The sequence below is a fragment of the Serinus canaria genome, chromosome 1A (genome assembly GCF_022539315.1).
Source record: "Serinus canaria isolate serCan28SL12 chromosome 1A, serCan2020, whole genome shotgun sequence".
Taxonomy (NCBI): Eukaryota; Metazoa; Chordata; class Aves; order Passeriformes; family Fringillidae; genus Serinus; species Serinus canaria.
In genome coordinates, this window is record NC_066314.1 from 23645532 (window position 1) to 23667930 (window position 22399).

Here is a 22399-nt window from a genome sequence, read left to right on the forward strand (position 1 = left end):
AGTAAGGAGAAGATAAAAACTTGGGTGCAATTCTAATCATTGTTACTGCTGTTTTCTGCTTATTTTAGAGAATTGCATTGGGTGTTAATGTGTTTCCTTGTTACTGCAATTGTTTTACCTCCTTTCATCCTTCGATGCCAGGAACATCCTACAGAGTGATGAGGCCAGAGGCAAAACAACATAAGTTGGGTTTTTTTTTTTTTCTGTTCTCTCCCAAACTGATGTCAGAGGGGATAAGCTGTATTCACCACCACTCTCTACCAGAAGTGGAAATGAACACTTTATCAGCATGAACAAAGTATATAAAAAGAAATACTTTAAAAATGGTTCTCTGTTTCTTCATATTACCTTAGAATTAATCCTAAACTAACAGGGCACATATTGTGGAAAGAACATCACCTTTTATATAGACACCACTCCTCCTCTAATCAGCTCAAAATGCCGTTCAAACACAGTTGCTCAGTGATGGTTGGCTCACAGGTAGAATTAGAACTTTGACACCTAATGTCTTTTGGGAGTTTCTGTTGGCTGAAGGTGTTTGGGGTTTCTGGGGTTGGTAGTGGAGGGGGAGTGGCCAGGTTTTCTACATGTACTTTTGCATTAGTTAAGTGGAATTATTTCAACTGCTCATAAGGTTTCTGTCCTTCAAAAGATTCTGCTTCTTAGCCCTTACTTCCCCACTTGTGACAAATTGCATTAACAAAGCCACTTCAAGGGACACCAAGTATAGCTTTCATTTCAAAAGATGTATTTCCTGCCACGAGTAGAACTTGACATTTGAGACACCAAAAATTCAAACTCTTTTTCCATCAATTTGAAGAAAAAGATCTGGTCAGCTGGAGGCCTTTTAAGCTTAACTTGGAACTCTTGCAGTTGAACCAAAAATCTGCTTCAGAAAAGTTTTATCAGTATTTAACTAAATTATTATGCCTTTGGTGTAAAGTTCTTGGTGAAGAAAAAAGTAATGCATGATAGTTGCTGGTAATTGTTTTTCAAGTGTGAGTGTTACAATGGCGTGTTTTTTGGAGAAGGGAGTCAAAGGTCTGAGCTTCAGAACATGATGTCCAAAATACATTTGGAAGAAGCTGGTCTTTTTGAATTATCTTATTAATCACTGTTTCTGATGCTTATAGTCATAATTGCAAACACACATGTGAAAATCATTTGAGTTAAACATAGGCTTTATGCCAGCAGCATCCTCAGCATCCTGTACTGTTCAATTAGAGTGTTCAAAATTCCATAAACCACTCACTCAAGAAGCAAGGGTTTCCATTAATTGGTCAGTCAGAAACTGCATTGCATGAGGACATTTTAAGAGACAAAAGAACAAAGCACTTTAACATACCATATCATTTAAAAAAAATAAAATTGCCTTTACCTTCTTGTATTCCAAACTCGGGCTTAGATTATGCATTTCAATATCCTTTATTCAATGTCATGTTGTTGCAGTGCCTCTTTTAAATTCTCTGACAAGGTGTCACAATATGGTAGTGATAGGGCAGGAGGCAAAGAAAAGATTCCTTCAACGTCTGGCCCTTGAGCAAGGCTTTCAGAATTCTTACCCCCACCAGCACCTCCTAAGGGAGCCTTCATACTAAAATGTCCCTGCTGAGAGGCCTCCTGCAAGTCATCAAATTGCAGTCATTATCCCAGAAGAGTAAGAATACAATGATTTGCACATCTATGAGGGGATTGGAGGAGAATGCTAAAGAGCTTTGCATGTATTAAGCATGTAAACTGCGAGGCTCTGCTGCTGTTGTTCTCCTCCTACAGTAGTGCAAATTGGGATGCTGAGAATTGAGTGATTTGAACCTGGGGCCAAATCCTGTGGGATACCTGGTCTCTTAAAGATGCACTGAGGTTCCTACTTGAAACTCGTTGGATACCTAACTTGTCTTCATAGGGATGATTATTCATACCATGGCCTTTTCTGAATCTATAAGCTGTTGTGTAAAATTAGGGCCTTGGGTGATCCCGTGGAGATCTGAAGGAACTGCAAGATTTTTTTTTAAAATTTTCCTGTCTAAGACAGGCTGTGACTTGTGTGCCCTGTGTCTCTCTTCTGGGATTTGGGATTTTGCCCTGTTCTTTTAGTTTGACTTGTGCAGTACCTGACCTTTTGTAAGGCATCACCCTCAATTATTACTGCTAGCTAATTACAAGTAATAAGGAGCATTTTGGGGTATGTGTATTCTTAAACTGAGAAAGAGTGAGGGTGTATTTCTATTATATTCTCCATTACCCTCAGCATGTGTTTGGTTTATCTTTTTATTTCATCCAAGTGCCTTGTTGAGGACAAGACTTAAAATGTACAATTTATTCTTCTATCTTTTGTTGTCTTTGAACACTTACAGGTGTTTCCCAAAGCTATCACTTCCTCATGGGCAGGTGATTGTTTGCATTTGCCTTCTGCTTCACCAGTTCTGCAAAACTACAGGTTGTCTTTCTCAAATAAAACTCCTGTGTTAGTACAAACGTAGTAATACACACTGTACAGTACTACAAATGTTGCTTTGTATCTTTATGTACAGAGACTGCAGTTTTGATATCTGTTAGTAGGTAGCAAAGCTACAAAGCCTTGTAGGCCTGACAGGTATCCAAACTGCAGATTTCTGCTTTTAAAGATATGTGCTGTCATTTCTTTGTTCTGGAGGCAGGGGGGAATTTTAATTCTCCTATTCCAGAAATAGGAATGTTCTGGTAATGGGGCTGTACTGAGATCTGAGTGAGATACGACAGTGGGGAATCACTGACATGAAATGAATTATGTGATCTCAGCGGGTTTAATACCTGCTAAATTACTTCTGGTTTTTATCCTGATCCAAATGGTGTAGTTTCATATAATATAGAGCCATAGTCCCTGAAAGTGGGACTTTTAGAGATACCTCTGGGGAAGGATTTTCAGTTCTTTGAAGATGTGCTGTAGTATACATGGGATGATGTGTTCTACTTAAGAGTTTGGTGGGGGTTTTCTTAAAAAAAAAAATCAGATGAGCCTTCCGTGCCTTCATCTTTCCTGAAAATAGTCTTTTTTTGAATGTAGAAATACAGGTTTAACTACATTATTTTCATTACTGTATTGAAAAATCTCAGCTCAGTTTCAGAAGGTGGGGAGAGCCCCATTTTCTGCAGAAAATGGGGCTTTCTGGGCCCTGGCTACTCCACTGTCACCTGTTTTGCATATAGCACGATTTCTTAACTGTATGAGAAACTGTGCACATAATACTTGTTGAAGACACCTGCAGATTTCTAGATTCAGTCTTTTCTTGCAGCAGGGGAGGCCAGCAGTCTCTCCAGGTGGCATCAGGAACCAGCACTCCCTCTCAAGAGAGACAGTCCTCCATGAACTTCTTCAATGTGAGTCCTTTCCACAGGCTGCAGTTTTCATGCACTGCTCTAATCTGGGTTCCCCCCTCTCCCCTCCATGGGGTGCAGTCCTTCAAGAATAGACTGCTCCACTGTGGGTCCCTGTAGGGCAAAAGTCCTTCTACAGCCCTGCTCTAGCATGGGCTTCCCACAGGGTCACAACCTCCTTCAAGCTAGGATGGGGTTCTCTATGAACTGCAGATCTCTGCTTCACCATGGACCTCTGTCGGCTGCAGGACAGCCTGACTCACTATGGTCTGCTTGGGAATATCTGCCCTGGCAGCTGGAGCACCTTCTCCCCCTTGTTTCTTCACTGGCCTAGGTGTCTCCACAGCTGTTGTCTAATGCACTCTTTGGCACAATTGCTGTTGCGGAGCAATTTTTTGCATCATCCAATAGTGGTCCCATAGGTGCAACTACCATCACTGATGGGCTTGACCTTAGGCAGTGGCAGGTTCGTCTTGGGGCTGTCTGACATTGACTCTGTCAGACATGTGGGAAGCTTCTGCTACCTAAATGTGGCCATGCAAAACCAGTCTGGTCCCCCAGGTTCCTTTCCAAACTTGCCTGTTTTGTCATTCTCTATAGTCAGAGTGTGTTTAGTAGAAAGAATGGATCCAAGGTAAACTTCTGTAGGGCCGGCACAATGTGGACAGGTTGGGGAAAGAATCTGAATAGCAGTAAAGCTGGAATGCAGATGGAGCAAATGACTAATGGAGGGGAAAAGGATATCTTTGATAAGCCACTAAGGCAGTAGCCACAGGTAAAGGAGTTCCTGTTAATACAGAAGGGTGTGAGAAATTCTGAGAATCCAGCTTTTTACTGCAAGCCTGAGAAAGCTGGTAGCAGGGAGGATTGTAGCCTCTTTTTGTATGGGTCTGAAATACTGCTGGAATTTGCTGTCCTCACTGGTGTTTTTCTGTCCCGGTAATTGATCCAAAGTGTATTGTAAATGTAAGAAATAAGTTGGCCAAAAGCTAAAAATTTGAGTGTTTTTACACTGATTGCATTTTATCAAATAGATACTGAATGCTCATCTGTTGCTTTTAAGACCTGCTGGAGTTAGTAAGAGGAGCTGTGTTTGCCTCTGGGCAAGTACAGTTGTAGCAGCATTCATGTGTCCCAAGCTTCAATTATTCTTACTCAGAGGTCTTTGCAGTCAAAAGATTTTGACATTGCAGTTGTGGGTAGTAGTTTGGTGTTGATTTCTGAGGATTATTTGGGGTACTTTATTCAGGTTAAGTTAGTAGTGGGTGAATGTTAGCACCTCAAAACTTCGCATAATTCTACGTTTTCCATTTTCTTTCTGAAATGGTGCCTACATCTAGTTCTGGAATCTTGAGAAGTTGTACCGGGAAACACGAGAATGGCTGTAATACACAGCCTGAAGAACAGCTCTTAAAGGGTGCTTCCTTGATTGCTCTTCCAGGATTTTCACCTGGAGTTAACAACTGCAGGCTTCTTTTACTAACAAGAGCTGTGTAGTCCCTAACTCACTTAGCAACCTTGGGCATTTATTTGTCTTTTTTTCAGCCAACGAATGCTGTCTCGAAAGCGGGCATCTCTTGATTGATAATGAGGGTTCGTTGTTTAAAATATGTATTACCCTGTATTTGCTGTGCAGAGATGATACGAAGTGAAAAAGTTGCTAAATCCCTTCTTGTCTTTGCTTCCAGCCCCGGCCATATCTCCCCTCTCTCGGGCGGGAGCCGCCAGTCGCCTCTCGGGCCGGGGAGCGGTGCGGCGGCGGCGGATTCCCCCAACCCGGGGTTCAAGCGCGATGGGCGCGAAGCCTATCCCGCTGTCGGAGCCCATGGGCCGGGAGTCCCCGCGGTGCGGGGCTGCGCAAGGACACCCGGGGCGAGGGCGCGCCGGTGCCCGCGGAGAAGCCGGCCCGGCTTTGCGAGGCCCGTGGCGAGAGGAGGCGGCCGGGCGGTGTCCACCCTGTACCGGGACTGCTCTGGTTCTCTGCTTGCACCGGTTCGCGGTTCCGTTCCGTGCTCGATGTTCGCGGGTGCGCGTACCGAGCCATGAATTGCCGTCGTGCCAAACCCCGAGAGTGCTGCCGGTCTGTAACAGCCTGCCGGGGCCGCCGCCGGCTCCGCAGCAGGTCGCGTAGCATCTGCTGGCGGGTTTGAACTCACTGTCTGCTTGTAGGGTTATTAGAAAGCAACTGGCTCCTCGGGATTCCTTGCCTAATCAGAGGTGTTACCTCCTCCTCTTCCCCCAGTGTCTCTTGACATCATTTCATCCATCAGAGTTTCAGAGGAAAAAAAACACCAACCAAAGCAGAACCCACCCAGTCTGAGAGCAGCCCACACCAGCCCCTCAGTTTCGCCGTGACTGCAGGGAAGAGCTGGATCGGGGTAAAGATGAAGGATGAGAGCGGGGCTGAACTCTTTGTCCTGAGGGATTTGGTGCAGGGCGAACCGAGAGGAATCCAGAGCGGTGCACCAACTAGCATCCCCCGTGTCCCGGCAGAGGATCAGTAAGCCCCGCGATCGCGCGTAGAGATGCGAAGGTGCTTTTGACCCACGGGGAAGAAGTAGCTCCCAAGCTGCCTTTGCCCCTGCTCGTCCTTGTTACTCCATGGGATTTCTTCTGCCCCCCGCAACTGACCTGATGTGGACCGAAGTGTTTCTAACATGAACTTTCTCCCTGGGATCTGGTGGTCTCTTCCCTTGATCTTGGGCTGGGCGACCCCACCAGTCACCTCCTCATGGTGGTAAGCTGTGCAATTCCAGAAGTTTTTATTTGCTCTTGGGGAAGGTGGGGTCGGATTAATTGTGATTTAGGGAAGGTGGAGGAAGCCTCTCCCTCATAGTCTCGCAGAAGCGGAGCTCGCTGCTCCCAGCTGCTCCGATCCAGAAAGTCCGGCCTTAAAACGAGGGGATTTAGACGGTCTCGGCACCTCCTTCCACACCCCGTCCCAGCTCTCCGACCTCCCCCTCCAGATAAGCTCAGAGCAACTGCGGGGGCTCCCCGGGCTTTCGGCAGCTGTGCGGAGGGACCCGGCCCGGCCGGGGCAGCGGGCACCGCCCGGGGCCGCGGAGGGAGCGGGAGGAGGGCAGGGAGGCGGGCGGGGGACCCGCCCGAGGGGCGCGGGCGCGGGTTGCCGCCCGCCGCTGCTGGCAGCCGCCCATCCGCGCCCCGGCGGCTCTGGGAATTGGCTACAGCGGCGCTACTTTTTTATTATTAATTTATTTTTTCCTTCTTCCTCGCCCTCCCCCGCCCCTCCCTCCTTCACAGTCCTCGCTGAACTGCAAACTGCCAGAGCAGAGGGCTGAGAGCCCGGCGGGCCCGGCTTCAAGTGATAGTTGGTGTCTGCGTGGGGCGTCTCGGGCAGCTCGCTGCAAAACGCGTTAGAATGGAAACATAAAGCTGCCCCTCAAACTGGGGACCCCAAACAAGCCCAGGCTGGAAAGTCTTGGTATAGGAGAGGAGTTAAGCCCCTTCTTGTAATCCTGGGGAACACATTTAACCTTGACTCTGGCTAACGCGCGATCAAAGCCCGATTTATCAGGCTGGGCATGTTTCAATAAAATGACTATCTGTGTCCTAAGTCGTATAAACGTTATTTACTGTGATGGCTTTTTGTCATGGTGTCTTCTAAATGCGACGTAACTGTATATTTTTTGAAAGTTACGGCATTAACGATTTCATGATCGTATAAAATAATGAAAATTCAAGAAAAGGACATTTTCTTCTGTTTGATCCCTTCAAAAGACACCTATAGAAGTTTGGATTTTATGAAGGGTACCTTTCGAAACGTTTCAGGACTAATAGAGACCATCTGGATATAGATGATGTAATTTAATTTTTTCAAGGTTTGGTTTTTTTGTTGGTTTTTTTTTTTTTTTTTAAGTGCTGCACGGAGCTGCAATGGCAGGGCTTGGGGTTCTCCTGAATGCTTCACGTAATTAAAAAAACACAGGGTCGATGACTAATTGTAAAGGATTTCCACCAAAAAGGCAGAGGTAGCTGCAGCTCGGGACCCGCCGGAGGAAGGCTCCGGGGAGCTGAGGACCCCGCTTCCCTCGGAGTCGGTGCACGGGGGTCGGCGCGGGCCCCCGGTGCTGCCCTGCCCCTTCCCTCCCGCAGGTACATGGGCGCCGTGGGCTCGTCGCGGGTGATGTGCGACAACGTGCCGGGCCTGGTGAGCCGGCAGCGGCAGCTGTGCCGGCGGCACCCCGAGGCGATGCTCTCCATCGGCCGCGGCGTGGCCGCCTGGACGGCCGAGTGCCAGCACCAGTTCCGGCGGCACCGCTGGGACTGCAACGCCCTGGAGCGGGGGCAGCGCCTGCTCGGCCGCGTCCTGCTGCGCAGTGAGTCCCGGGGCCGCGCTGAGGGAGGGGCTGCCCCGGGCTTGGGTGGGGCGTGCAGCCCCGCGCCCACGGCCCGAGGGTAAAAGGGGCTTTGGAGAGTCGGCGTGAGGGGACAAGTGTTCCTCATAAGGGTGACAGGGGCTGTTTTAGGGCTGGCACCCCCTGGGCAGTGTGCGGGAAGGATGAGAAGTGGTGGCCATGTTCCTGTACCCTTCATCCTTAACAAGGGTGAAGCTTGGTTTTACGTTTCAGGAGGAAAGGAAGAGTACATGTAAATTTATTTTAGGGTCTCACAGACAGCATTACAGCATGTATGATAACGTGAACATCTGTTTTGCTTAAAAACCTGTATCAAATCAAGGAGACAACGTGGGGTTTTGGCATATTGGGAGCCAGCTCTGCAGCTCCCAACTTCTCTCTTTTTTTTTTATTTTTTTTTTTTTTTATATATATAATGGATATCAAACCCACATATTAAGGCCTACAGGGAAATTGAGGCAGCATGTGGCAGCAGGATAGAAGACTTTCCATCACAGCCCAGCCTCAGGACTCGGGATGGGGCCTGCTGAGAGGGGCAGCTCAAGTGCAAACAGGAGCCCCGTGCATTGGGATGGCAGGAGAATTCCTCCTGCAGGCCGATTCCCGCTGGGGCGTTTCTCCGGGAAAGCACAGCCCCAGGGTGCAGTGACTCCAGGGCTGTGCTGTCTGCGGGGTGAGCCCTGCCGGGGCAGCACTGCCCTCCAGGCACTGCGGCATTTCGGGTCAGGCTCCGAGAGAGAGAGAGGCAGGGCACACACATCTGATAGAGCTGAGCCAGGCTTGTGCAGACCCCAAGCAACTAAGGGAGCAATATTGTGCTTCCCACTCTGAGGGAAGATGGTTAAGCAGGGAGGTGTTGTCATCTAAAGGTTGGAATAAGGCATCTAGTGAGTCTTCGGATCTCAGATGTGGCCCTTTGACCCTAAGAAATGGCTGGGATTTGTTACTGTGTCAGAATGTCCTTAGCTGAGGGATAAACCTGCTGAGACTCTTGGTGACTGCAGCTCTTTTCACCAAGTGCCACACCCTGTGCACATGGCCTTCCTTGGTGCACAGCCAGTGTGGCTGACCCTGCCCTGGCACCTGTGTCCCTGGAGTGTCCCGGCATCATTCTAAGCTGTGAGCAGCCTGGCACCTGCAAGGAGGGGAGTAGGAAAGTACCCTGGGACCATTGCCCCACTGGTGGGGACAGAGGGGAGGATGGCAGACACTGGGCATGCTGACCCAGGCAGGGGGGTTTTCATTCCATGCTGCTGGTGAGCCATTGGTTCCCGTAACCAGCTTCATGTTCCCTTAGTAATTATTTGTGAGTAACCAGTAACGTCACCCACAGGCTGAAGTTTTCAGTGAGGTTTGTCTGATACTCAGGAAAACATGTCTGGCAGAATAGCCTAATAATGATGAGGCTATTTAATAAAAAAAGTAAAAATGCAGTTTTTCCAAAAGTGAAGTTTTCACTGTTGGCTCATGTGAGAGAATGACAGCATCAGGCTTTTGAGCTCTGCACTGAGCCTGATCAGGCTGTGATTGCTATGGAAATATAGCTTGATAGTGCTCTAATAAAATTGATTAGTTCAATAAACTCATATAAAACTTTTCTCTTCCAACAATATCAAATGTTTCTTTTTAATTAACACTTTGCAAATTTTTGATATTTCTGAATAAGTTTTCTCAGAAATAGGTCTTCAAAAGAGCGTGATTTCTAACAAGCCATGGCAACTTCTGCCTGATTTTGAAGGCAGTGTAGGGAAGGCATGGTTTGCCCAGTTGCCATTTGCAAAAGACTCGCACAGCATGTGGAAGTTGAGCATTAATTTATTCATAAGTTAAACATCTTGGTGCTACTGCAATTGAAATATTATTTAATAAGTTCTATGGTGTACTTCTGCCTCTACAGAAAAGTCACTGTTAGCATTTGTCTTTGGGATCCTCTTTTACTGTGCTAACATTACCTAAGGCTTACAAGCCCTGCAAAGAGGTCTCTCTCACTGCAAGTTGTCTTAGATATTGCACAAAAAAATCTACTTCTTGTTATTCCTATGCTAAAAACTTTAAAAGTAGGAAAATATTCCATTACCATAAATAGATTTGTGGCAGTGTAATGGAGCTCTGTATTGTAAACTACTGCATCTTAAAATAAAAGCAGTTATTACATTGAAATAGGTACCTGATTGCCTATGAGTAGATATAGTCTAGAAATTCAGATAATCTTTGGTAAAATAAAGTATCTTGGTTAGGAGATGGGAAAGCTGCCAGAGCAGCTGGCATGAAGAAGTCACAGCTGCCAGACCAAATCCTGCCTCAAGCATGACACAAGCAGTGCCATTGATTTAATGGAACTTATTTCTGTGAATTACAGTTACAGGCTTGATTCTAGGCAGAAAACATAATATTAACTTATTTTTCAGAAAATCACACCCAAATTTTCTCCCTAGCACATTTTAAGCAGAAAAGTCTATTCCAAGAGCTTCAGGAGAGGAAAATCTAGTTTCAAGAGTAACTTGCAGTATTTTGCAATATATGTGTTGTTTTAGTGTCCCTGTTTAATATTTTCTTAAACTTATCTCTCACATAGCACTTCATATATTCTTCTAAATTCGTGAAACATGATAGGAATACCAGCTGTCCTATTCACATATCTGTACAAAACAAGTGATCCATGAAAGTATATGAATCAATATCAGAAGCAAATGTTTAATGTTTTCCAGCTCTAACACTATATTGATGAGCTTTTACCAGGGAGGGGTCCAAGCTTAAGCCATGACTAATTCTGGCTCCAGGGAATGTGTATTTGTGTGATTTCAGCTAGTTTATCTTTTGCTCTGCAAGAAAAGTCCAGCCTAACTGTCTTGGATATAGGGCACCCACTCAAAGTAGCTCCCCAATGATATTTAAAGCAACTTTTTTTGTTTCAGGTAGTCGAGAATCTGCTTTTGTACATGCCATCTCCTCTGCTGGGGTTGTGTTTGCCATCACCAGGGCATGTAGCCAAGGGGAGCTGAAATCCTGCTCCTGTGATCCCAAGAAGAAAGGCTCTGCCAAGGACAGCAAAGGCCATTTTGACTGGGGTGGCTGCAGTGATAACATTGACTATGGCATTAAATTTGCCAGAGCGTTTGTGGATGCAAAAGAACGAAAAGGAAAAGATGCCAGGGCACTGATGAACCTTCACAACAACAGAGCTGGAAGGAAGGTGGGTGTCCATGCAATAGATGCCTAGAGATGTTCTTGGACAACTCTCTTGTGTCTGGGGCAGTTAATGCTTGGCCCTTGCTGTCTGGTCTCAGCAGTTATGAAGAAATACAGGAAGAGCAGGAGCCTGAGTTTCTGTTTCTATCTTCCTTGGAGGTTCAGTGTGACAGAGATCTACAGACTGACTTCAACTGCCTAACAGTATTCCTGTTCCAGTCACTTCAGTCACTCCTTGTGTGGGAAGTTAAGCAGGAGTCTAAGCCGCAGGATCATTTAGGATGGAGGTTTTGTTTTGAGCCTAGTACTTATATAAGCAGGAGTTTTATTTTTTCATTAATACAGAATACAAATTCCTAAGAGAGGCTGAAGATCACACTGAAGAACAGGCTTGACAAAGAGCAAATCCAAAATAACTGTCAAAAAAAATCCCATTCTGTCCATTTCTGTATGTATATGGTAAACTTAATCACCAAGTGAGCAGAGATAAAAGGTAACTGCTTCACTTTTAAAGGAAAAAAAAAATCCCAAATACATGTCCCTCCAAAAGGGAATGGCCTCGGAGCATGACCTGCAACCCCTTTCCTAAACATTGTATGAAAGTGCCATTCCTGAATTTCAACTAAAAAAGTCTTTACCTTCACATCATGGGTGAGTAGGAGGAGCAGTTGCCAGGTGTGTTGCCCACCTCTGGTGTGATGGCTGAGGAATATCTGCACTAACATTTTGTGGTGGTAGCTATAAAAAGTAAGAGTGGTACATGAAACTGGAATATGCTGCTTCATTTTTTAAAGCATGTTAAAACTTTGCTGCTCCCATGACATCTAAAATACAGAAAAAACCATTATGCTAGACCAAGCATTTCTGGAGTTATTTGTAGAGACTTTTTGTGTCTTATCTTTATGTATATTTAATACCGAAAATCTTCCTTAATGTCTTCCTTAACGTATATTTAATAGGAATTAAGTTGTTTGTATTCTAATCGACTTTTGTACTGCAAGTAGATGATTTTCCTGAAAAATTTTTGTACTTCAGCATCTTTCTTCCACCTGCTTATTGCCAGTAGGTGTAATTAATATGTAATGTAGGCAGATGAGGCTTTTCAGATCAGTGACAGGCACATGCAGTACTGTGGTCATATTTCTCCTACAACACAAAGATTTTTTTTTTTACAGGTGAATAAGTTCCATGATGGGAAGTACTTTCTGTAGTATTTGAGCATCTTATTATTTTTAAGTTTTAAAAAAACACTTCTGCCAAATACTAAGGTTGTACTGATAAGGTAGATTTTTAGAAAAAGATAAAGAAATTTTACTAAATGTCTTCAATTAAAAATAATGAATATGTTCTCATAGGCTCTAGGACCTGCTTTATGGACAGAGACACTGTTTTGTATTCACAGTGCAGTTGTGTAGGTTTAGCTTTGCAGGGATCTCACCACCTCAGCTGCCCACAATCCTGGAATTTTGACGATGTGTGTCCTAATTTTTTTCTTTTCCCTAAAAGAGGTGTTGATGTATGTCTTTTAAAACTAGACTATTCCAACTGTGCTAATTAAAAAAATAATAGGACAAATATTTTTAATATTCTCATATGAATCATAGAACATAAAATGCTGTATATCAGTATAGGAACATTACTGACAAAAAAAGAGACCATATTCCTATGTGCTTCTTCCACTATTCCAGAAAATTGTTTTAACATACAATTAGTTAAGTTGATTCCTGCTCAGATAATTAAAACCAAGCCTCTGCTTCAATCCCAGATTTGTGATATGGCAATGAAATGGGGCTGTGGGAATGCCAGTGACTCCTTTAAAGTACTCATATCATTTACAAGTTGGAAAGAAAATTGAAAGTCCTTTGGTTTTACAATACATTCTCACTTTATTATGAAGTGCTTGACTGAAAAAGGCTGCCCCACTGTGCATCAGTCTCACTTCTAATCATGGAGCTTTTCTCTCTCTTGCCTTCCTCCCATGATGACATTCCTCTTGAACAAACTCTAAAAAGTTCATATTTCATGAACCCTTAAGGCGTAATATTTATAGATCAAATATCCATATCTACATAATTAGGAATGAATTATTTACTGTCTATGAACCCATCTGTTGTTCTCCAACATCATACAGATAGCTTAAATGTCTGAGATGAAGCTGAAATGGCTTTAATACTATCCAGATGTTAAATTAATGATAAGGGTGATCTCTCCAATGCAAACTAATGAAGGTCTTATCCTAAAATGTTTGTTAAAATCTGTATAAGCATTTTAAGCATACTGCATTTTAAAATTCTGCATAGATCTGATGCCTAGCACAGGTACAATGCTTTACACAGTCTTTTGAAAATAATTTAAATATGAAATGCCTATGAATTTCTGGGCAATATTTAAAATGCTGTTCAGGGTAAAGGGCAACTTCATGGAGATGAGCTGCAGAGGGTCAGCATGGTCAGCGTGGTGATCCTGCTGCTGGAACAATGGGGGAAGGGGGCACCTTCACCTCCCAAGGGGCTGAATGATTCTGGCCGTTTCTGATTATTTGCTCCTGTCCAGTCTGTGTCCCAGCACTAGAGACCCCGCCGATCCTAGGGATGGCTGGCAGGAGCAGGAAAGTAAGCTCACCAGCCGCAGGATTAGCAACCAGAGCAGAGCAACCACATGGGGATGACTTGATGCTACCAGTGGGTGTCACTACAGACCGTAATTTGGAGACCCATCGCGGGCCTGGCACTACAGGATGGATGGGAAAGGGCAGAGAAGCAATTAATTACACTTTGTTTTACCTGTCTATATTTATATTTACCTGTGCATTTCTAAACAGGCCGTGAAGCGTTTTTTGAAACAGGAGTGCAAATGTCACGGTGTGAGTGGATCCTGCACTCTAAGGACCTGCTGGCTGGCCATGGCAGACTTCAGGAAAACAGGAGATTATCTGTGGAAGAAATACAATGGAGCAATTCAGGTGGTCATGAATCAAGATGGCACGGGTTTCACTGTGGCTAATAAGAAATTTAAGAAGCCAACTAAGAATGACCTGGTGTACTTTGAGAGCTCTCCAGACTACTGTATCAGGGACAGGGATGTAGGTAAGCCTCTATCATTACATGCGAATGCTTTTATTTAAGACATATGTACTTCAAAGTTCAAAAATTTTATTACACACACACATACATATATATATATATATATGTATGTATATATATATATATATATGTATATAAATCCATGCATTTAACCAGGAGGAAAGAGGAAAGAAGATGTTTTGGAAGGACTCAGTACAAGAACAATAGTTCCTTGATATCTCTAGGTGTACAGCAGCCAGTTTTTCTAATATAGTTCAGCAGTTTCTGCCAGATGCCATGGAGCCCTTGAGATGCTGTAAGGCAAAGCTGCTTTCAGTAAAAGTTTGGGTTGTGCTCTGGAGTCAGGTCCATATTTGGCACAGCCACACTCACTCTTGGGCCACACAGCTCAGTCCAGAGCTGCCCCAAGTCCCAGTGATGCCACCTCCTGTTGCATTGCTTCCTTTCCACATTGTTATGCTGCCACTGCAGGGCCCTCCTTTATCTGCACCTTCCCACAGCTCACTGTGGCTTTGGAGTCTGGTCACAGACACGCCTGTCCCCATCTAATGTGGGAGGTACAGCCTGTGACAATCCAGCCCTGCTTGCACCAGTCAGGGCAGCTGTGGGTAACGTGGGGTGAGGCAGCTGAGGATGTGCAGGTGGATGGAAGAGCAGAGCTGGGTGGGACACAGCACTCTTGGCTGAGTGACACAGCTGTTTATTCCTCTTTTCGAGGCAGTGTTGGCTCTGTCCATGAGCACCAACACATTTTCTGGAGAGTTGTGCCAGCCCCCATGGGAAGAGATAAAGTATTGGTGCTGCTGTTAACACTGCATTTTCCTGCTTCAGAGATTCTATGGAGGCACACTTAGCAGTGTTACAGAATTCAAGGCACTGCCAAGCCCCAGGAAACCTGCTAACTGCACTTGACCCATGTACAGTATTTCCTGATATGGCAATTACAAACTAGCAACTAGAAAACCAGACATTTGGAAAAGAGAGGCAGACTGAGTAATGTATGAGAGAAGTTGTGGAACTAATTAATAGGTTCTATAATGGACCAGATTGCACCCCATATGACAAATCTGTAAGTATCTGGATAGCAATGCAGCTCAACTCTTTTTGGCACTGCTGCATGTTTACAGTCCAAGTTTGCTTGGAATAAACATTGCATAACAGCTGTACTTAAATAAGAACAATATGTGAATTCGTGGTCATGTACTGTTGACTTCAGTGAATGCAGAATTTCATCCAGTACAATTACATTGTACAGTGTTTCTGGTTAGTTGAGTCGTCAGCATAATTTTAAATGTTATTTATTATTTTGGCAGGTGATGTTTATTACCTGCATGAGCACATACCATTCCTTGAATAGTGGCTGATACTGTAAAGTCTAATCCAAGTGAATAAATGGATGTATTGTGGCATCATGCAGAGATTAGTTTTGCAGACTAGGATTTTTTCAAAACATTTATCTCTTGATGTTGCCTCATTCATTGTAAAAATTTGTTTTTTTTTTCCCTGGAAGAAGAACTTGTACACTCCCCAATTCTGTGTCAAAAAGCCATTTAATAATCTCTTTGTACTAAGCCTAATCTCATCTGTCAGTCTTGTTACTGTGGAGGAGAGCGGGCATTTTTCACCGCAGTGTATTACATGCATTTGCCAGACATTGACAAGCCTGCCCAGAGATGGCAAAGTCTGATATGTTTTTTTGGCTCAGATCAGTATAATGCTGCAGCTGAGGTGTGTTTCTTTGCTGCTCAGAATTCAGAGAATGTGGTTGTTTGGAAGAGCATATTTTTAGAAAAATGCAGTAAACCTTTGTTGGGATGTGGGATGCCCTGCTGCTTGTATGGAGCAAAGAAAGAAGCACACAAACAAAACCTGGTCTGGTTTTGGAAGGGGATGATTTTGGCAGCTGCGCCACATTTTTTTCATTTTTTGGTTTGCCCTGTTGAGCATTCCAGAGTGCCAGTCTTGTTAAATGACTGCAAATGAAATGAGATTATGGAAGTCAGAGTTTGGAAATAGGTGGGGAGCATCTCAGTGCCAGCTGAATGTAATTCCACAATGTTTTAGTATGTCACTGAATACAGTTCTGCCTACAGTTCTCCAGGGAATTCAAGTGATTTAGGGCTTCAGGGGAAAAAATTATCTGGAGGTTGGTTAGTGTTGGAGCTGAATGAAGGATTCACAGAGAAAACCTTATGAAGCATCATGGCTTGACCAGGAGACAACTTCACAAACTAAAATGTCCAAGCCAGTGTGCTCTGTGGCTTGATTGTGCTAACACATAGGAACCAGTGAGTTTAAAGTGCTCAAGGATTCTGCCATCAGCAGCCTACCCAGGAAAAAAGCAGATACCTTCTCTTCCCCACTGGAGCTTCCACCCTGGGTCTGGCACTCTGTCTGAGGGGGCAGCTGGACATACATGCATGGAATGCCCCAAAATGTAGTTTGTTGGATTTTTTTTCGTTTTTTTTTACTCTAGAAAGGAAAAGAGGAGTAATTGATTTCAGGAGGTGTATAATATGGGAAATCACTAATAGTAACTCAATGCCAAGACAATCTAATAACCTGACCACCTCTTTCCCTGCCTTAAGATTTCACAAAGATTTTTCAGAAGTGTTCAGAATTCATTTAACCCTGCACATACGACTCTGCTGAAATAAGTTTTGCTCAAAATTTCATACTCAAAATTTGATAGAAACAGAGATAGAACATCCCAGAGAGCTTTTAAAAGTCATCCTAGGTAAACTGTTGTTTTTATCAACACATGGCCATCTCTTCAGTGCTGGCCTGGGAAATCCCAGCCCCTCCAGAGAAATCTGCCTCCAATGTGTACTGCCTGTTCTCTCCAGCCCTTCTCTACTGGGTGTTGTCTGTAAGGTCCAGTAGGTCCAGAGCAATTTTTCTGTGAACATTTCCTTCAATTGTTTTTTTTCCACCAGAATATGTGTGAGGAAACTATCATTGGGGATTTCACTGGTTTTGCACTGTTTTTTTTTGCTTTTGTTTGTGTATATGTGTGTGTGAAAGAAGTAGAAGGAAAAAGCTCTCATATACTAATAAATATATTTTAGGGCTTTAGGAATGGATAGAAAATATTTTTCAACATAACACATGTTGACTTCCAAAAATAACTGTGCAAACTAAAAAGAAAGGACTTGGTGTACAGGCTGTGAAGTTGGCAGGATGAAAAGCTGTGGATGTTTTTGCAGGTAAAATGTGTGTAGGCATGGCAGTTCCAACATTTGAAATAAAAACAAAGAGGTTGTACAAAAACTTTTTACAAGTTAAAACCTACTCCTGTCTCGTAAATGATGAGGAAGTGCATTGCAGGTAGCAGGCAGAAAACTCTGCCTTATTTTGTGCAGTGTCTTCTGCTGCCTTCATCACTCAGGCCTGCCAAGGAACGCAGCAATTTGTCTGGCTCCTCACTGCTGGTTGTTGTTCCTTTTCCTTCTCACTAGAGAAGCTGCAGAGAATCTGAAGATGCTTTTTGAACTTTAAAAAAGGTTGGTTTTGCTCAAAAACTAAGCCATTGTATGAGCTTGTTTTCACTTTTGTCACAATCTGTGACAATTAAGTCCCCTGTTGTAGTCATGTAGTAAATGTTGATGTTTTGTGGTCAGCATCAGATGATAACAGTTTCTGACTGTCTGTTAATGGCTGAAATAATTTTAGTTTCAAAGCTGGTGGCAAAACTCCTGTTGAAATCAGTGGGTGCATCCTGCTTAGGTTGCCCTTTAGTTCTGTGTGATTTCCCCTTACATCTGGAAATAAGAACATTGGACTTGGAAACTAACTTGTGCCTCAGCTGAGGAATGTGGTCAAACCTTTCTGGGCAGCTCGTGATGGATGTGGGGGAGCATGGGTCTTCCTTCACCCCAGCAGCCAAATAATACAACCCCCTCTGCTCCTGACTGGGAGTTGTGCTGAGGTGGAGGGCAGCTTTGCTTTTCCTCCACTGGTGTGAATTCCTGATTCAGAATGCTAATCATGTGGGTCACAAGCTTGGCCTCTGTAATGTTTTATTTGGTCTGAACAGAGAGAGCAGGACAAGTGCCTTTAAAAGTTCTTCACAGAATCAGTTAGGTTGGGAAAGGCCTCTGAGATCATCAAACCCAACCTTTGAGCAAACACCACCATGTCAACTAGATCATGCACTAAGTGCCACACCAAGTCTTTCTTTAAACATCTCCAGGGCCAGTGATTCCACCCCCTCCCTGGGAAATCCATTCCGATGTCTAATCACCCTTTCTGTGAATTTGGTTGTATTTTGCACAGTCTGGGATGTGATAGATTTTGCTGTGGGCTGACACAAACAGCAGAACTCACATTTTGGTATCCCAGCTGTTTGCACAGCATCATGGATGGAGGAGAGTGTGATGGCTGGGAAGCAGGATCTGGCTTTTTTTCTGTCACAGGCTTCCTGTGGGACCATAGGTACATCATGTAGTTCTGCATCCCCCTGACTCCTCAGCCTTGCCTAGACTGGGGGCACTGGAGACCACTGGAAGTCTCTCTTCCCCCATCATGGAGTGATTTCTGAAAAAAGATCTGAGAGAGGTCTCTTGGCATCACTGCTATGCCTGTTATGCCAGTTCCCCTGGTGCAGCTGGCTCTGCAGGGAGAACTGCATGGCTGAGGCTTGCTGGGAGTAGTGTGTGACCATGTGGGTCACTGCTGGGGGCACCTCTGCTCCCTTCCTGCAGGGGTTCCAGGTGCCAGCACTGGCTCTAGGGGCAGTAGGCCAGGAGCAGGAGTTACTGCTGGTTTCCTGGTGCAGGGTGTGCCTGGTGCACCACATCACTGGTTGTTACAGCCAGCGGAGATGCTCCCCCAAATATCAGAGGTTTACTTTAAAGTACCGTTCAGCCACCTCCCCAAGGACATTATGCAGAGCACTGGTCCATAGGCAGCAGCATGAACATGCTCACACCCCAAGGAGATGTGGGATTCATCAGGGTGCAGGATCTAGTTTCTGCTCCATTCAGTGTGTTTTCCCTTCCCTGTGCCAGCTCCCTGGGGGTGGCTCTGCCCATCTCTGCTGGCTGGTGCAGCAGCACCTTTGCAGCTCAGGAGCCCTGCGGCAGGGCTGGGCTCAGCTGGGAGCGGCTCCGGGATGGGCTGGGAGCCCTGTGCTCAGCTGGGGGCCATGAACACCCTTCCGCTCTGCCTGCAGCAGACATGAACCAGCCAGTCCATGGTGAAGCTCTCCAGGTGAATACCTCTACCCTATGAATATCTAAATATTTAAATAAGGACAGGAATCTAGGCCATGGGAGAGGGAAGCTGGGATGTGTTCTGGGGGCTGAAGCACTTCTCCAGGACAGCAGCTGAAGACTGTCCTAAGTTTGATGCAAAAAGAGGAAAATTTGCACCCCCATGGCTGAGAGGCTGGATCATGTGTTGGTCCCACAAAAAAACACAGTTTGAGAAGGTGACTTTGGACCAGTTCCTGAGACCCCTCATTGCATTAGTGGTTTGGGGTCAGCCCCATATGATATGAAGTCTTCCTGATGCTGGGAGGGCAGCAAGGAATGGAGGGACAGTGAAGACTTGTATGTTATAAACTGCTTTGAGACAGCAGCATCACTGCATACAACCATAAATTCACCATAGGGGGGAAAACCTTGAAAATTGGAATTTATTCAACCTAAATTATTAATAATTACAATTTAACTGCAGTTTACATTTTATTAATTAAGACTGGTTTGCTATCCTAGCTTATGCAAATTTTAATTAATGATTGCATGTATTAGCTTTCCTTAAGAAGGTAAATAGTTCATGTTTGGTGTGCACCTGCAAATACACTTTGTAAAATCATTCCAGTTAATTTACTGACCACAGCCATTACTTAAAGAATATCACCTTGCCCAAGAAGAGAATGGAGTTGTAATCAGGTCTATAGAAAATGTCAGAAGAATGTTAATTTTTGGATATATCTGCATTTGATTCATAATAGCAATACATAGGAAATTAGGTGAGCCAATTAATTTTTATGAAGTTTTCAGTTTGGTGGTAATAATCTGTCAGCAACTGTGGTATTGATCCTAAAATGTACCCTAAAATCAGTTTGTGTTAGATGAACAGTGGCTCCTATGTGGTACAGTCACTGTTCAGACTCAGACGTGCCTTACAGAGCCATTTTGTGCCATGTGGATATAGGCACAGGCATTTCAGCTACTCCTCGTGAGAGTTTGAAGAACATGACAAGGTGTGGTATGGTTCCTCTCTCTCTTTCTGTCTACAGCAGGCTATAATTTAATTTCTTCTAATCTTATCATGAAAGGGAGAAGAACCCTTGGTGTTACCCCACAGAGATGAGAGGCACACAGAGCAGCAACTCTTCAGCTGCCACCTGAAGTGATGGAACGGGGCCTGTGGGTGGACACGGCAGTGATACCGAATGCCCAGGGTGCTTCTGCGCTCACTTCTGCAAGACTTTAATCACAGGCAGCACAGTTACTTTACCCATTGAGTCCCTTGCAGCCACCAAATTCTGTGGTCTTCTCTCTTAGCCCTCTCCTGTGCACTCAGAGCTCCTCAGCAAAGCTCCTGAGATCCTGAGCACCATGAAGAGGCTCCACCTGCGCATTTCAGACAGTCCCTGGGGGGCAGACACCCTTCCCAAGGGGAAGAAAGTTCCCGGGAAAGATGAAGCAAAACATGATAATATTAACAGAATCAAGCAGACCCTTAAGTATTTCATCCATTTTCTTCCTCCTCATCTCCAGGCCTGATTCCTAGGGGAAATATGGGAGGAATTTTACCTTTATAGGCATTTTCCTGGCTTGATATCAAATCCTGGGCGATGTGATGTTAAAGGATCAAATGCATCACAAATTATGTCTCCCATACCTATTGTCATATGCTTGCCGTCTTTCCTTAAAACCTGCCTGCTGACTTTAGCTGCTTTCCCTTTGCAGGGTCCTTGGGGACGGCCGGTCGGGTGTGCAACCAGACCTCGCGTGGCATGGACAGCTGTGAGGTGATGTGCTGCGGGAGGGGCTACGACACCTCCCGCGTCAGCAGGATGACCAAATGCGAGTGCAAGTTCCACTGGTGCTGTGCTGTGCGCTGCCAGGACTGCCTGGAAGTGGTGGACATCCACACTTGCAAGGCGCCAAAGAGCGCTGCCTGGGTGTCCCGGACATGACACACGGGCTGCTGGTGCTGGGGACCACAGCCTTTGCCCTTCCTGTCCATGCAGGCAATGCATCAGAGATCTTTTTTACTTCTATGCCTGGTTTGCCTTTGCTGTTCATTGCAGAGTTGCTGCTGAAAAATTGATATAAACCCTGCAGCGTTTACTTTGCATTTCTGCATGACAGCATTGCTGCAGAGTTGTCTCTGCATAAACTGATGCAGCTCTGGAAGGATGTACTTATGCCAGGACTCTTCCAACCACCGTGTAACTCTCGCCCAGAACCCTTGTGGCAATTCATTCCTGCCACCAGGAACACGAGAAGATACAAAATATGGCACTTTTACAAGATCACCACCGCCAACCGCGTAGGCTAGGCTTGCTCAAACATCTTCTGAAGGATCTTGGGCAGGTCACAGTTGGCCTCAGGAGTTTGAGCACTGGTTGGTGATTTCCCCATGAAAGAAAATTTGCAGCCAGATTGGTGAAAAACTTTACTGGAAGGGTGTTTGTTCATCCCTGGTGGACTGGAGTTTCCAGTAAGGTGGCCACCTGAGACAGCCCGGGCCACCATTAGCACACTTTGGCTTCCTGTGGGGCAGGAACTGACCCATGGCCTAAAACAAAAGAAACTGCAGGAGATATAGTCAGCCACAACACTTTGATGAACTATTAGAGTCAAAAGTAAATGTCTTAGTTATGTTTGTGAAAACTTGCCTTAAAAGCTTCTAAAAAATAATTAATTGCTGAGTTGTTGGTTTTTTTTTTTCTGACCTGAAGGGTTGAAGAGAGTGTTTTTTCACCCTGGTGAAAGCTGGATACAGGACCCTCAACTACCTAAGGATAGGGTTTCCTCTTTTTTCACATACACAGTAGTGGAAAAATGTTTGTGAACAGCGATAGAGAAGGAAATGCCTTGCCTCAGTAATGACTTGGATTCTAAAGAAATTATCAACATCTATGTTCTTTTAAAGTTAATAAATCTATTAAATGTGCTCAAAATGATACTTTCCACTCAGATGGGGACATCCAAATTAGATTTTTTCTGCATATTTTCTGCAAAACAGTGTATCTGTGATTTGGAGTGTATCAGCTTGTAATGGAGGCAGTTACAGGTTGTGCCAGGTCCAAATGCTGGGCTGGGATCAGCACAAAACAACAAGTTGCTGTAAAAATGTGCAGGCATATGAGGCTCAGAAATTGCAGCCTTGGTGGAGAGGAACTGGGTCAGAGAGGGACCAGCTGCCTCTCCTCAGGGC

At 44.8% G+C, this 22399-nt stretch overlaps 1 protein-coding gene across 1 annotated transcript; it reads left to right on the forward strand.

The window, feature by feature from the left end:
- The first annotated feature begins 5673 nt into the window (after positions 1 to 5673).
- Positions 5674 to 22049, forward strand: WNT2 (Wnt family member 2). Its single transcript, XM_009086775.4, has 5 exons — positions 5674 to 6091; positions 7468 to 7691; positions 10646 to 10923; positions 13741 to 14005; positions 20923 to 22049. Exons 1-5 carry the CDS (start codon positions 6012 to 6014, stop codon positions 21150 to 21152), a joined length of 1077 nt encoding a protein of 358 aa, XP_009085023.1. The 5' UTR covers positions 5674 to 6011; the 3' UTR covers positions 21153 to 22049.
- Positions 22050 to 22399: the final 350 nt, after the last annotated feature.